Raw genomic sequence first — 16,558 nt, forward strand, 5'->3', positions numbered from 1 at the left:
ATATGGCCTGTCTTATTTACAAAAAATAAAAGTCTGGTTTAGCCTGTTTAAAAAAAATAAAACAACAAAAATTTATTCAAACAGAATATACAATCAACAACACTAGCAATTTCATAAATATTCATAAATTCAATGTATATCCAAACAACATAATATAGAATAAAATCATTCAAAAAGTTTGTTTAACCAATAAAATGGAGTGAAATGGATTGAGGAGAAAAAATGGGCTATTACAAGTAGTATAAAAAATAAAATAATAATAATAATAATAATATATTAGGCCAGCCTGAGAGACTCTAAGGCCGATCTTTTGAATTGGAGCCTGGGGCCTTTTATTAAACGAGCTTTTACAAATTCAAGCCTGGTGCCAACAACCAATTTTAGACATGTAAGCTCAAACTTTCACGAGCCGAGTCAAAAGTCCTTGAAAGGCTCCTGATTCGTTTAGCACCCCTACTCTTCGCTATATCCTCGGCATATAAAAATATATATTTAATGAGATATTCATCCCACTAAAAATATAATTAAAAAAGGATTTCATATAAGTTCAATATCTCTCGTCATAACTTAGTATGAAAATTTTAGCCATTATTTTAACTTAACAAAGCTAAAATCATAATAATATAAAAGAGTTCATAGTGTATTTTGACTATTTTCTATCACAATCCAAATCAAAATTCTTCTTTAAAACTTTTTTGTGTCATCATATACATACGGGAAAAGTGTGTATCATTTTAAATGACACAAAGTTAAGAGTGTGCAAAATAACCAAAAAACTGAATCGAACCATGAACTGATCTGAGTTGCACTTAAAATAACCAGTTTTTAAAAATCGGTTCATGAACCGAACCAGTTTAAGAACCGAACCGTTTTCGAACCGAACCAAATTGATTTTTATAACTTTATTTTTTAATTTTTTTTCTTTTCAAAATAAAGTCGACTCAAACCGGTTCTGAACCGAACCGAATCATTTTCAACCGAACCGAACCGAACCACATCCAAACCGAACCATTTTCGAACCAAACTATTTAAACCAATTCGGTTCTGTTTTTCAAAAAAATTGATTCAGGTCAACCCATGCACATCCCTACACAAAGTTGTGTCATTTTAAGTGAGAGAAAAAGATAAATCATGGGAGAGAGAGTGAGGGAATTTTTTTCAAAGATGTGGGTTTCATCTCTTTGTAAGAGAGTGAAAGGATGTAAGTGTGTCATTTAAGATTACACACATTTTTCCCTATACATATATATTAAACATTTTTATCTCCAAAAAAAAATATAAAACATTTTATGCAAATATTTTTTCGTAAGCATAAATCTTTCTATGTATTAGAATGGAAATCAATCATCTCAAATGATATTTAATATGAACATAGTGAGATAATTTTAATTATTCATTGACAAATCAATAATTACGACCTTACTTGAACAGGATCTGTTCTATAGGCTCGTACCTCTGTATCCTTGAGTTCTAAGGAGACAGGAACCTAAGTCTGGTGGATGACTCAGGACCGTGTGATCTGAGCGTGATTAATGACCGCGTGATTCCCACTTCGGGGGGAATCATCTTCGGTTGTAGAGGATCGTTCCCAGCTAGTGTAATCTGGTTGGGTGGATCACTCGGTTGTCTGACAGACTATAAATTTATGCTTGTATGCATGGCCTGTCCCAAGCCAGGATAAAGGAGGAGGGTTGGCGTCAGGTGTTGCGAACCGGCCGTAAAAAACAGCTATATTTTTATGTGATGAACCTATATGATTTTTCGTTGGGGCGTACCCTTCATAGCGACGCGTTGCATCGGGCCCCGGGTGTAGCGAAAAATGGGCTAGGGTCCTTGCCACAAGGCAAGGCGCTGCATCGGGCCCGGGGTGTAGTGAAAAGTGGGCTAGGGTCCTTGCCCCAAGGCAAGGCGCCAGGTCTTCACCCGGATTTGGTGAGAAGTATGCCAGGGTCCCAACACGCAGATGGGCGAGCGTGGCGGGCAAACACAGCCCAGGGGTTAAGGATGAGATTGGGAAGCTGGAACATAGGAACCTTAACGGGTAAATTGAGGGAGTTGGCAGATGTTTTTGCTAGAAGGAAAGTGAATATTGTTTGTTTGCAAGAAACTAAGTGGGCTGGAGAAAAGGCCAAGGAAGTGGATGGAACTGGTTTCAAGTTATGGTACACAGGTACGAACAAGAGTCGAAATGGTGTTGGAATTATGATCGATAAAAGTTTCAGAGATAAAGTTGTGGACGTCAAAAGGAAAGGCGACAAGATTATTCTGGTTAAGCTTGTTGTGGGTGACTTAATCCTGAATATCCTCAGTGTGTACGCACCCCAAATTGGATTGCAACCAACTGATAAAAGCCAATTTTGGGAAGACTTGGAGGAGGTTTTGAGGGGAATACCTCGAGAGGAGAAGATTTTCGTAGGAGGAGATCTAAATGGTCATGTTGGTAAAAGCAATGGAGGTTTTGATAGAATCCAAGGAGGTTTTGGCTATGGGACGAGAAACGAGACTGGAGAAGATATCTTGAATGTTGCACTAGCCTACGATTTGATGTTAGTGAACACATTTTTTCAAAAAAGGGAGTCACACCTAATCACTTATCATAGTGGCCATAATCGTAGTCAGATTGATTTCTTTCTGGCTAGAAGAGAAGATAGAACTTCTTGTGTCGAATGTAAGGTCTACCCTGGAGAGTGTGTTGCTACGCAACATAAGCTGGTAGTCTTGGATGTTCGGTTCAACAAAGTACGTACAATGAAGAAGAGGGCTCAGAATCCAAGGATAAGGTGGTGGAAGCTTAAGGAGGGAAAAGAGAGAGAGTTCAATGATAGAATGTTACACGAAGGACCTTGGGAGTTTGATGGAGGAGTAAATGCAATATGAAATGAGATGGCTAAGTGTATTCAAAATTTGGGAAGGAGGGTGTTGGGAGAAAGCAAAGGAAATAGATTTCATACAAAGGAAACATGGTGGTGGAATGGAGAGGTGCAAGAGGCAATTAAACATAAGAAGGAGTGATTTAGATCTTTGCATAAAAGTCCCAGTGAAGAGAACCTGCAAAAGTTTAGATTGGCGAGAAAAAATGCAAAGAAAGCAGTACGAGAAGCTAGAGGCAAGGTTTTCGACGAGTTGTATAAAAATCTTGGGAGCAAGGATGGGGAAAGAGGTATTTATAAACTTGCAAAGATAAGGGATAAGAAAAGTAAAGACCTCGCCCAAGTTAGATGCATCAAGGATGAAAATCAAAAAACTTCTGGTGAGAGATGAAGATGTAAATGAAAGATGGTTGAAATACTTCAACAAGCTGTTTAATGGGGATGAAGATACAAGCGAGGTGGACTTAGAGGACGCGTATGATGATATGAATAGAAGATTTGTACGCAGAATTAATACACATGAAATTAAGGAGGCTTTAAAGAGGATGAAGACTAATAAAGCCTTGGGGCCTGATGGTGTCCCTATTGAAGTGTGGAGAGGCCTGGGGGATGTGGCAATAAAATGGTTGACCAATCTTTTTAATAAGATTCTCCAGACGAATAAGATGCCTGATGTATGGAGGAAAAGTATGATTGTGCCTATATACAAAAACAAGGGAGATATACAGAATTGTTCAAACTATAGAGGCATTAAGCCATACTATGAAGTTGTGGGAGAGGGTTATTGAACATCGCTTGAGGAGAGATACCAAGGTTTCTGTAAATCAAATTGGATTTATGCCAGGAAGATGTACCATGGAAGCCATTTTCTTGATGCGACAACTAATGGAAAGATACCGAGAAAAGAAGAAGGACTTGCATATGGTGTTCATAGACCTTGAGAAAGCATACGATAGGGTTCCAAGGAAAGTTTTATGGTGGGTCCTGGAGAAGAAAAAGGTTCCATTAAAGTATGTAAAGGCAATCAAGGATATGTATGATGGGGCTACTACATGTGTAAAAGCTTGTAACGGATCATCAAGTTATTTTCCTATCACGGTAGGTGTACACCAAGGGTCAGCTCTAAGTCCTTACCTTTTTGCCTTAGTTATGGATGAACTAACAAAAGATATTCAAGAGGAAGTCCCATGGTGTATGCTTTTTGCAAACCATAATGTGCTTATTGATGAGAGCAAGGAGGGTGTTAATAAAAAACTTGAATTGTGGAGAAGCACATTGGAATCCAGAGGATTCACATTAAGTCGAAGCAAGACTGAGTATCTGAAGTGTGAGTTTTCTCTGGTACGAGATGAGGACCAAGAACCTGTGCATCTAAATGGTCAAGAGGTACCCAAAAAAGATGCTTTTAAATACTTGGGCTCCATTTTACAAAACGGTGGAGAGATTGATGAGGATGTAAATCACGGAATCAGAGCAGGGTAGATGAAATGGCGCAGTGCATCTGCATTTTTGTGTGACCGCAAAATCCCCCTGAAGTTAAAAGGAAAATTCTATAAAACGGCAGTAAGACCGGCAATGCTATATGGAGCGGAATGCTGGCCAGCACATAGGCAACATGAACATAAGATGGGAGTAGCAGAGATGAGGATGTTAAGGTGGATGTGTAGTTACACAAGGATGGATAAGATAAGAAATGAAGATATTCGACGAAAGGTCGAAGTAGTACCGGTAGCCGAGAAGATGAGGGAACATAGATTGAGGTGGTTTGGGCACGTGATGAGAAGACCCATGGATGCTCCTGTAAGAACAGAAGTTTGTTACCAAGAGCTAAACACAAAAAGAGGCAGAGGTAGGCCGAAGCTTACTTGGGGGAAAGTAGTAAAACAAGATTTAATGGAGTGGGATATAGATTGGCGGACAATATGTCTTAGAAAGGAATGGAGAAAAGCTATAAGTATGGTGGAGGGTTAGACCCGCTGTTATTCCTATGTTCCAGATGGTCCCTTTTCAGTCTTTTTCCCCTTCATTTCCCCCACTTCTTCTTGTCCCTTTCTTTTTTACTTTTATTTATTTATATATACATATATTTTTATTTTATTTTATTTGTCTATTTTTATTTATTTTTTTATTTTTTTTGCTTTTTTACTTTTTTTCAACCGTTTTGTATCTTTCATGTGGGTTCATCTACTACCGACCCCAATTAATTTAGGATAAAGATATTGTTGATGTTGATGTTGATTGACAAATCAATAATTGATTTATCAATTAAAAGTAACAAAATGGGTCCATCTCCTTCACCTCATTACTAATCAGCCAAAGAAAGGAAGGGTGAGTTTGCCCGCCTTTTAAAAATAGGTTGAAAACATCAATCCGTTTTATTTTATGACAGATCAACCTACTTAAATAATAATAAATTTTAAAAAACTAAAAAATATATATTATATTATAAATTTTATAGTATTAACTAATCTCACCACACACTCTGATTTGTTTACCATTTGAAATAAAATATATTCTCATGCAAGCCTGATGAGAATAGGAAAATAATAAAATATTTCTCACGCATGCCTCATGAGATTTCTATACTATTTTTTATTACTTATTTTACTATTTTTCATATGTACAATATTAATTAGTACAGGTTAATTTTTTGCCGTATCAGTTGGACACCTATTTAAATTCTAAAAAAAAATTAACTTGTTATTAAATTTTTCAGCATATTTTTCCCTTGACGGAACCAAATTAATTATGCTCAAACTATATATTTAGGATATTCATATTTTCCTATGTAAATTAATAGTATTCTATGTAAATCGAGGGGCTACAAACTACCCTTCAATGCTTGACCCCATACATTGCCACTAGTGGAGGGTATTCGTTATTTTTTATGCCCTTGTGAGCATGTTATGTATATCCTTTGTTTTCTTTTTTCCTTAAACTTTTAAAAAGTTTTTGACATTGTTTATGCCCGTACATCTTTCATTAAATTTTCTTCAACAAACATAGCATCTAAGTCTTGAAATTGAGAGAAGAATCTGTATGTACTCACTATGAGTCTAGGAAAGTTGAAAAGTAGTTGAACAAACAATTAATAAAGTGAGCATCTTCAACCTATTGAGAAATTCAAGTCCTACATTACTCGGTATATAAATGAAGGGAAAAATGTTTATTCTTTTAAATGACACAATTTATATTGTTTCACTTTCACAAAGAGATGAGACTCACACCTTTATATTTTTTTGTCTACTCTCTCTTCCTTTATCTATCTCTTTCTCTCACTTAAAATGACATAATTTTACATCTTTTAAAATGATACACACCTTTCCCATAAATGAAAAGATCCATAAATTCAATATTTTAAGATTTTGAATTGAAATGTAATGTCGAATCCACTTGATATGATGTATTTGTCTAACTTAATTCATTAATAATAATTTCCCGTCACGAATTTTCCCTGAACTCGCCTGACACAACCAGAGAAAGAGTGTGTGTGTGAGCAAATGTTCGATTTTTTTATTAACAGTTTAAAATACCAAGCATGTCAAAATGGTATGTGACAACTCCTATTTTAATTTAATCGTGTAATGAGATAAAGATATTATTTTAGAGACTGAACGTGAAGAATGTAGCAGGTGGACACACACGAGCCAGCGAGGTAGGTGACCAGGTGTTTCACAATATCCACACATTTACGTCCAACTTTATTAGAAAATTTCATTTATAATTATTATTATTTTTTACCTTTTAGTTATTATTTCCATTATATTTAAATTAACTATGCATGCTTTTAACTGTCAATTGGAAATGCAAGATTCAGCAAGCTTTGTGGTGAGCACGGAGGGAACTATTATTTCTCCTTTTAATTAATTTGTAATTATTGAATGATTCAATCAGTTGTATTGTATTAATTATTTAATTTGTGCTATCTCTCAATAGAATCAATCGCACCTTAATATTCAAAATAAATAATAATACTTTCATCTGCATACACTAAGCTAAATGTTAATGAAATTAAATATTAACATTTGGAATTAACTTTAATTATTGTGTGGGATTATGAAAGAGCAAAAAACTATTATTTTACCTTACAATGACAGAAAATTTAGAATTTTAAATCAAGAAAAGATGCTGTGAATAAAATTTAGAAAAATATAACGTACAATTTATGTTTTCACTACCTGCGGATCCAATATCTAATCAATTCAATCTTGGTTAGATCGGTTTAGTTCAAGTTATATATATATATAGATTGTACAATTTTTTTTTTTTTTCCAAAAACCAAACCAAACTAGTCCAATTAGAGAGGATGGGTTTGGATTTTTTTTCTAAACACAAATCAAACCAATCCACGGATACTCCTTCATATATAACTTGACACAAATATCAAAAGATATCATTTTTTCCAAAATTATTTTCGATTTATCTCACTATAGAAACTTTTTTCCAATTCGCACTATTAGTTAGACCAAGTTTCCAAGTGGCAAAACTTAGTCATCTCAAGCCCAACGAAATTAATCAGGTTCTCTCTCATGACAGAATCATGATCATTCATCTTAAATTTCACTTTCTCTTCCATCTCTATCCTCTCATTTCATATAAATTCCATTAAATTGAAAATAATAATTAAGTAGAAAAAAATTTAAAACATATGTATAAAAAAATTAAAAACATAAACAATTTATTTATCCCGTCATTTTGTGTGTGTGGATATTATCTATTCAAGTTCTCTCTATCAAGTTTTAATAGCATTCTCCGAAAACTTGAACTCGGGAACACTGGTTAAGCTGATATTATCTATGTGTTTGGTGGTCGTGATATTTCAAAATAGCTGCAAATTCAAAAAATTAAATTTATTATCCATAATGATAATTTGTTTTCCTAATTGCAAAAAAAAAAATGCTCCATAGGGGACTCTTTTTTCCCCTGAATAACATCTTTTTGAGAAATATGTTGTATTGTCTATTGTTAAAAGAATATTTTTGCCTATAAGCTTTTTTTTTCATCACTTCCAAACTTTTAAAATTTTGAAAATAACTTATGAAAATATAAAAATTAAATATTTTCATCATATGTATTGAACAATTTAAATAAACATGAACAAAAATAAAAAATCAATTTCCAAATTATTATTATAATTAAAAAATGTTCACGTTTTTTAATTTGTAAGTATTTCAAAAGATCCAGAAAAATGAGAAATATTTATGATGTTAAATATTATTTGATTTAATAAATTTATTATCAATTTTTAATTCAATACTAAAATGATAATACCATTCTAATTCCAATTTGATTAATTTATGAAAATAATATTTTTTTCATTTCAGGGAAAATTAGAAAAAAAGAGAGAGGAAAATCAATAATAAAATTATTTCATTGATAATAAATTTATATTTTTAAATTTACAGGAATTTTGACCAAATTAATTTAGTATTAATTTTTAATTAATTATAAAATAATAATAATTTAATATAAATTTATGTGGAGTGAGAATATAAAAATGAGAGAGGGAGCTAAATTTATAACCCATAACCAAAATTCTGCCATATGGTAGTCTGATCTAGTTACTGGGGCTAGGGGTGTTAATGAGCTGAGTCGAGCTTTGGTCTCAAAAGACTAAGTCTGTGTTTAAATGTGTCAGTCTGACCTAGCCTGTTACCTATTATGAATATAATTATCGGCCTGTGGCCTGTCTTATTTGTAAAAAATAAAAGTCTTATTTAGTCTATTTAAAAAAATAAGATAAAAAAATTTATTCTAACAAAATATATTATCAATAACCCTAATAACTTTACAAATATTCATAAATTCAATGTATATCCAAAAAGTATAATATAGAACAAAAACATTCAAAAAAATTGTTTAGCCAATAAAATGAGATGAAATAGGTTGAGGAGAAAGAGAGTTATTATGAATAGTATAAAAATATAAAATAAAAATAAAAGTTAGTATATTAGGCCAGCCTGAAAGGTTTTGAGGCCGAGCTTTTGAATTAAAGCCTGAGGTCTTTTTATTAAACGAGCTTTTATACAAGTCCAAGTCTGGTTCCAACAATCAATTTTAGACATGTAGGCTCAAGCCTTCACAAGCCGAGTCTAAAGCCCCTGGTTCATTTAGCACCCCTAATTGGAGCCAACGTAACTTAAAGAGGTATCGATTAAAAAAAAATTACCATAAAATAAATTTTTATGCATCATAACTTACATATAAACAATTACCTTGTGAAAAATGCTAAAGAAACTTTTTTTGTTAGAATATTCAACAAAATAATAATATCTTGTTTAACAAATAAATAATTCTTTCCATGTTATTTCATTCAAGAATAATTTTTAGCCGAAATAGAATCCAATCATTTTTTCCTTCAATTATATTATATTGCTAGAGAAATACTAGTTACACATTTATTAAAAAAAAGTTAACACATTCATTAATATTTAACATATTATTTATTGTTGGATAAAATATTATGCGGACTTCACAAAATAACCTAGACCTACTATTTGAAAAGAAGTCACATAAATAAGTGAACGAAACCCACTGAGGAGTCGAGAAAGAAAAAATAAAAATGAATCCCATTTATTTTAAATTTTTATGTATGAGATAAAATTATATCGTTTAACATAAGAGATATATTTCTCAGAAAAATTACATATATTAAAAAGAAGATTAAGTAGTAAGTCAAAAATATATACATTTATAGCTTAGAGAATGATCGGTTTATAATTTTTTTTTTATAAATTACATTAAATCTGATGAATTATATGCTCTTGATTAAAATATGATCGGTTAAACATAGTATAATTTATAAGAATTTATAAATAAAAAATGTAAATACTACCTTCCCGTTATAGTTTACATTACAAACCCGCCAAGGTGGACTTTGACGGTAAAGTAATATGAATAGGTTCACTTGACCCATTGGACTGAGGCACACTGAGTCTTCTATAAATTGCTACTTCCATATCAACCATTTCGCCTCCACCCAAACCCCAAAACCAACACCAACCATAACCATACACAAAACCAAGTTAATTCATAAAGAAGAAGCTTCTTTGAAATACCCCCTTGGAAACTCAAGCATACAAAGAGGCCAAGCCTTTCTACATGACATGATATTACTACTATTCCCATAATCATAATATAAACACAACACCCCAATATTCATCTCTTTCCATATTCATATAACACCATATATCTCTCTCTCTATATATATATATATATATAGGTGTTTTTCTATCTTCTATATATCTATCTATATAAGTCTTGTTCATCAGAAATAATGGGAGTTGTGCGCACGTGGGAAAGTAGGAGGGTGGAGCTGGAGGACTTTCGCCGGAAGATGGTGGAAACCGCCGGCATACAGCGGAGGAAGGATGATGAAGGAAGAAGAACAAACACCCTTTTTTGTTCTGATTATGATGATGATGTTGATGAAGGGAGGAACATGCTCTGTGTCACTAGTGGTGTTTCCTATTTTGGACTCGCTTTGGTCAACCACCTTTTGCTCTTAGGTTACTCTGTTCGAATCATAGTTGACAACCCAGGTTGGTATCCTCTTTCTTTCTTTCTTTCTTTCTTCTCAAATCCAATTTTTTTTTTTTTTTTCTGGAACAAACCAGTTTTGGATTTGTTCCAAGTTCAAATTCTGTTGAATTGGTCATGGGTTTGATTGTGTTGAACAAAATATGAATTTTTTTTCTTCTCATGGGTAATTTTGAATTCAAGATGTCAACAAGGAACTATGAATAATAATACGTAATTTGTTATGTAAAAATAAAAAAATACAAAATTGCAAAGTTGGTGGCAATGTTAGTTTCTTATTAAATCAGGGTAGGTAATGAGAGAACAGAGAGGGAGAGAAAATATAGCAAAGTTGAGCTGTACAATTTCAACACTTGAGAATTTAAATGGTATTCGGTGTATATTATTCCCAGATTTACTTAACAGATTGTGACTTGTGAATGTAAATATTATTAATTTTCATTATAATTTTTTTGTTAAAATTATGATGGACTTCTAAAGGGAATTACAATTTATAAGTTGCCTTAATGTAATCTATGAAATCTGTTTGATAAAAAATCTTTAGTTAAGTAAATAACTTTTTTTTTATTTCTCAAAATACATACACTTGCACGTTATTTCTGACAATTTTTTTTTTTCATTTTGTATTAGAAAGTCAATTTTTTTCATGAAATTTCACTGAGAAGTCAGTTTTTCAAATAGTAGATATAAATTCAAGTTTTTCAATCTCTAAAAAGAATTAAGAACATTAGAAAGTTAATTTTTTAAAAATGGACTATTCAATACAAAATATAAAAACTCTTTTATTTAAGTTAATTTTTGGGATCGGTTCAAATCAACGATAACATATTCTACAATTTGAAAAGTGTGCATGTGGAAGTTTTCCTATATTTTGTTGTTGACGTATATGGCAAATTATGTGCGATAAAAAATTGTATACATGTTGGCAACTTGATGTCCATATTTATTGAAGACTGATCCAATCTAATGGAATATGCACCAAAATAGTTATTATTTTGGTGAGTCGTCGCTAGAGAATGTTATAATTATATGTGAAATGTCAATTTTATATTTATTTATATATATGATGATGATGTACGACTATGTTAATTATTCAATTGTCCAATTTTGAATAAGGAATCAGTCTCTTCCGTATATATGCCAAAGAGCCGTCTCACATAAAAGTAAAATTCTTATGATATCTATGATCTTGGTTTATTTTAATTATCCAATATCTTTACATTAATAGTTTATTGTCGGCGTTAATTAAATATACTAACAAACCGAAAGAGTGCTGCCTGCAAGAAGTTAATGAATAAAGATAATTCCCTTTTCTTCTTTTGTATATTATTATTTGGACAACACTAAACGAAAGCTCACACATGGCCACCATTATGTGGATGTCTTTAGTTTAGTTGAGTTTTACACATTAATTAAGTAGGACCAATGCACTATCATGATGTTATTTTCACATCCTTAAATATTCATGTAATCTTTAATTTAATACTTTATCTGTATAATAAACTTTATCTTATAACTAAATGACTCTTAAATTTATTTTGTAAGCAGTTTATATTTGTTTACATTTCTCTCAATAGGCTAATGTAAAAAAAAAAAATTATAATGCAAAAAGTGAACAAATGTGACAGATAATTGTCAAGTTTTGAGCCTTAGGTGTTGGTTATTAATGAGGCTTGATTTGTATGTGTATGGTGCAGAAGACATAGAGAAGCTTCAGGAAATGGAGAGTTCTGGTTTGATGAGGACCACAGAATATCATTTTGAAGTAGTTATTGCAAAGCTAACTGATGTTAATAGCTTAGAGAAAGCATTTGAGGGTTGTCGTGGCGTCTTTCACACCTCTGCATTTACCGACCCTGCTGGACTCTCTGGTTATACAGTTAGTATCTTTTCTCATTTACTCCTTTTTTCTCCTTTCAATGTCTACATATACACTCTAGAAAAATATATGGGCAAAAAGGGCAAATCTTGTTGTATAAGGTTGCCTGATTTTAATTTCTTAGGATATATGTGAAGGTTGTTGCGTAAGTCATTTAAAGGATATAAGTTGTGTTTTTAAAACATGATACAATTTATATACTTTAAAAGAATAAACTTTTAATTTTTAAGGGTTTGCTTGGATCAGGGCTTGAAACTATGTCTCAAGCAAATTCTTAAAAAATCTTTAGGGGTTAGAGAATATGTCTCTCTTCTCGAAAGAAGATTAGTCTCATTCTTCCTCCGGTAGCGAAGCTCAATGCACACGTTGTTTCAATAAGGGGTAGTCTTCGGACTGTACTCCGAGGACAAGATGACTGGAGGGAATAAATTTTTGGTACTACTGTTGCACCAAGATTCAATGCATCCCATTAATAGGAGCATTACACATCATAGGAGAGAGAAAAAGTTTGGCAGAGAAAATAAAAATTTAGCTAACATGTAATATTTCTATTGATGAGATGTACTAAATATTTGGTGCAACAATAGTTTCAAAGATTTATTCGACTGGAGGAGATTGAATGAGAATACCCTCCAGATTATACCCTAAAAAAAAGAACAAACTTTTTTCCATTTTACAAATGTCACAAAAAATAATCTTATCATTGCTCTAAGTCTCGCATACGAATAAATCTTTGGTACTACTGATGTACCTAGATTCAGTGCATCTCATGAATGAGAGCCTTACATATCATATGAGAGAGAAAAAATTTGATAGAAAAAAAGTATTTTAACTGACATGTAATATTTTCATTGGTGAAATGCACTGTATCTTTGGTACAACAGTAGTACCAAAGATTTATCCCTCGCATACCTAACAAAATATATGTTGTTAGAGAAAAAGTTCTTTATTTTACTATATCCTTATAATTATGGTACCCCAACATATGCCCTTTAATTAAAGGCACTTTTTATCTTGTCTCGTCTAGCATTATTGTACTTGCATTATTAATTGCCTGATTGATTGCCCCCCACCCTCATTTTGTACATACTTGTACGAGTCATGATAAATAATGGTGACACTGCCAACTGACAAGTATCAACCAAAATCAAAAAAGTTTAATTACTTGCTGGTGTGGTGATTTACTTTCAGAACATAACTTGTTATTCTAATAAACAGCATGGTATTTTATAATTATTGATTCCTATACCTACCCCCTTAACTGACAGCTACAATACGGTATGTATTATTAAGCACATTATGTGACAAAAGCTTCAATTCTATCATTCAATTTTTTGAATCACACAATGCTTGTGTTACACAGGTTATCTTTAGTTCTGCATGGTTTAATTGTTGTGACAATGACATAATAAATATGTAAAAGAAAAATAATCTATCATGTTTTATCTAAGCAATTGTTTCTGTCTGATATCTAGAAATCCATGGCTGAGATTGAAGTCAGGGTCACCGAGAATGTGATGGAAGCATGTGCAAGAACACCTTCAATTAAAAGATGTGTGTTCACCTCATCACTATCTGCTTGTGTCTGGCAAGACAATGCACAATCAGACCTCTCCCATGTTATTAACCATGGATCCTGGAGCACTGAATCACTCTGCATAGACAAGAAGGTAAATTTCCAAAACCATTGCACCTGTTTTTTATTTTATTTCCTCATATACAACATGTTTATGTGGAGAATATCTTTGGTACTACAGATGCACCGAAAACTCAGTGCATCTTCTATTCATATTGTGACACGTGTCTTACTTTATATCAAATCATTCTCTCTTTTAATTTCAAAATAAATTATTTATTATTGATTTGACAAAAGTAAGACACGTGTCACAAAATGAATGGAAGATGCACCGAGTTTATGGTGCATCCGTAATCCGTAGCAACAAAGAAATTTCCTTTTATGTGAGTGATATAATTATAATATATGACCCTTCTCTTTTTGTGTGAATATATTGCAGCTATGGTATGCATTGGGAAAGATGAGGGCAGAGAAAGCTGCTTGGAGAATAGCTAATGAAAGGGGTTTGAAGCTCACTACTATATGTTCTGCTCTCATTACAGGTCCTGAATTTTGTCGTAGGAATCCAACAGCAACAATTGCTTATCTCAAAGGTACTATCATGTGATAAAAATCATTGTCCAATTTCTTGTATTTCATTTGATATAATAGAATCTAAAAATGTTAACAAATGCTAATACAGGAGCCCAAGAAATGTATTCTCATGGTTTGCTAGCAACAGTTGATGTAACAAAATTGGCTGAAGCTCATGCATGTGTATTCAAGGCAATGAATAACAATGCTTCTGGTAGATACATTTGCTTTGATAATGTAATTGATGCACAGAGTGAGGCAGAGAAGCTAGCCAAGGAGATTGGGATTCCTAAAGAAAAGATATGTGGTGATGCATCAAACAATTCTTTGCATAGATTTGAACTTTCAAAGGAGAAGTTATGCAGACTCATGTCAAGGCCACTAAGGTGTTACAGTGAATATTAGATGAAATAATGCTGTGCTTTAATCATACCATGAAAATAATGTTTAATTATGGTGTGCCTTAGTGTTTAGAAGAAGAGGAGAGAAAATAGATGAGGCACTGTATTCATTTATGATCTAATGATATATATATATATATGGGTTCGTTTTTTATCATGTCACATAACAAGATCATCTTCCTGCACACACAAATCAAGTGTGGGTCCCACGCTTAAAAGAAAAAAGTCAAACCAAAATCAGGATACGGCGCCGTATCCTCAAGATACGTTGCCGGATCCTTGTTGCAGGAATGAACAGTGTCATTCCTGCAACATAATTTTTATATTTTCCTATATATATATATATTATTCTATTCAATTTTGTACCAAACAATGCTAATGATCTCATTGCTGGCCTTGGAAACCATTGCAAGTAATTAAAATCAACCAGGTTGCCGGCATGCTGAGGTAATTTTGAAGAAAATGTCAACTATAATTAAAACTCTGCATATTATGTATCAAAGATTATAATAATTTAAGTTGCTAAATTCAACTACAGAATCTGAATATTGGTAAGGAGGACTTTGTTTTCTCAACAAAGTGAGGTTAGTAGGCCCTATAAATTGTATAACAAAAAGTTGAGAAAACTTGAAAAGAAAAAGAACGATGTTGTAAGAGCAAACATTAGGTAAACAAAATGAACTTCTGAAAGGAGAGTTTTATGTCCTAATATCAAGTTAAGTTCAACACAAATGGAAAAATATTGCACTAACAAAGTCAATAACTGTCCTTTGCGTACTGTTGTTGTTAGCTGTTCTAGGAGCTTGTCATTAGCCACAAAAGAGAATATCTTGCCAATTATACACTAACACATTGGTTTATAATTCCTAATTTTTACATAAGAGCAAAATTAGGTAAACAAAATGACCTTCTGAAATGAGAGGTTAAGCTAATATCAAGTTAATTTCAACACACATGGAAAAATATCGCACTAACAAAGTCAATATCTGTCCTTGGCTTACCGTTGTTGTTGCCTGTTCTAGGAGCTTGTCATTAGCCACAAAAGAGAAAATCTTGCCAATTATACACGGGTTTACCATTTCTCTTTTTGTTGTAGAATTTTTTTCTGTGACGCTCATATAAAAATTGGAACCCATTTATTTTTATGTAAGTATGGCAGAGAAAAAATTTCTGAAATAAAGACAGAAATATTATTTTCGTTATACACTTATGATCTGTACTCATCCCACACGAGATTATAGACCCAACTAGTAAAATGCTTAACAACTATTGCTTCTAGGAGAAGGAAATGCGGCCATCACGCGCATCATGACCATCCGAAAAACGTTCTAACACACGACACCAACTGCTCAGTTAATTACGGCTACACGACATCAACAGCTCAAAACCCTACTACCTCCTTAATAGCCAATGGTTAGAAGATCGACACATGCTTGCAGCTACACCTACGGGACATAGCCCAACATTAGGCATCGTGCACACAGGATCCCCTGCAAAGGCCACTTTTGCCCATCAATAAGAACGAATACAGCCACACTAAAGCAGCATAATCGAGATGCTCAATCACTATATATACAGAGGCAGTAAACTCGGATGTAATTATCTAGCTATTCAGACATAACTACATAAGATATCTACTGACTTGAATGTCGGAGCGTCTTGCAGATACCTCCTTCCGATCTCTCCAATCAATACTAAATAACAGACATTCATCATCTGC

At 32.8% G+C, this 16,558-nt stretch overlaps 1 protein-coding gene and 1 non-coding gene across 3 annotated transcripts; both read left to right on the forward strand.

The window, feature by feature from the left end:
• The first annotated feature begins 1,413 nt into the window (after nt 1-1,413).
• On the forward strand, nt 1,414-1,637 carry LOC133306844 (small nucleolar RNA U3). The gene has a single exon (XR_009750962.1). It is a non-coding gene; the product is annotated as a small nucleolar RNA U3 (small nucleolar RNA).
• Nucleotides 1,638-9,856: 8,219 nt separating this feature from the next.
• LOC133306835 (cinnamoyl-CoA reductase-like SNL6) lies at nt 9,857-14,992 on the forward strand. Of its 2 annotated transcripts, none has more exons than XM_061507218.1 (5): nt 9,857-10,411; nt 12,107-12,288; nt 13,764-13,958; nt 14,304-14,457; nt 14,547-14,992. In XM_061507218.1, exons 1-5 carry the CDS (start codon nt 10,147-10,149, stop codon nt 14,840-14,842), a joined length of 1,092 nt encoding a protein of 363 aa, XP_061363202.1. In that variant the 5' UTR covers nt 9,857-10,146; the 3' UTR covers nt 14,843-14,992. The 2 variants fall into 2 exon arrangements, with proteins under 2 accessions (XP_061363202.1, XP_061363203.1); XM_061507219.1 differs by having other exon boundaries at nt 12,110-12,288.
• Nucleotides 14,993-16,558: the final 1,566 nt, after the last annotated feature.

The sequence above is a fragment of the Gastrolobium bilobum genome, unplaced genomic scaffold, assembly GCF_033153095.1.
Source record: "Gastrolobium bilobum isolate Gb01-03AN ecotype WA unplaced genomic scaffold, APGP_CSIRO_Gbil_v1 utg13820, whole genome shotgun sequence".
NCBI classification, from domain to species: Eukaryota; Viridiplantae; Streptophyta; class Magnoliopsida; order Fabales; family Fabaceae; genus Gastrolobium; species Gastrolobium bilobum.

Coding starts and splice junctions, on each gene's coding strand:
- LOC133306835 (XM_061507218.1), top strand. CDS start 10,147: ATGGGAGTTGTGCGCACGTGGGAAAGTAGGAGGGTGGAGCTGGAGGAC. Junction 12,289..13,763: donor CTGGACTCTCTGGTTATACA/GTTAGTATCTTT, acceptor TCTGATATCTAG/AAATCCATGGCTGAGATTGA. Junction 13,959..14,303: donor CACTCTGCATAGACAAGAAG/GTAAATTTCCAA, acceptor AATATATTGCAG/CTATGGTATGCATTGGGAAA.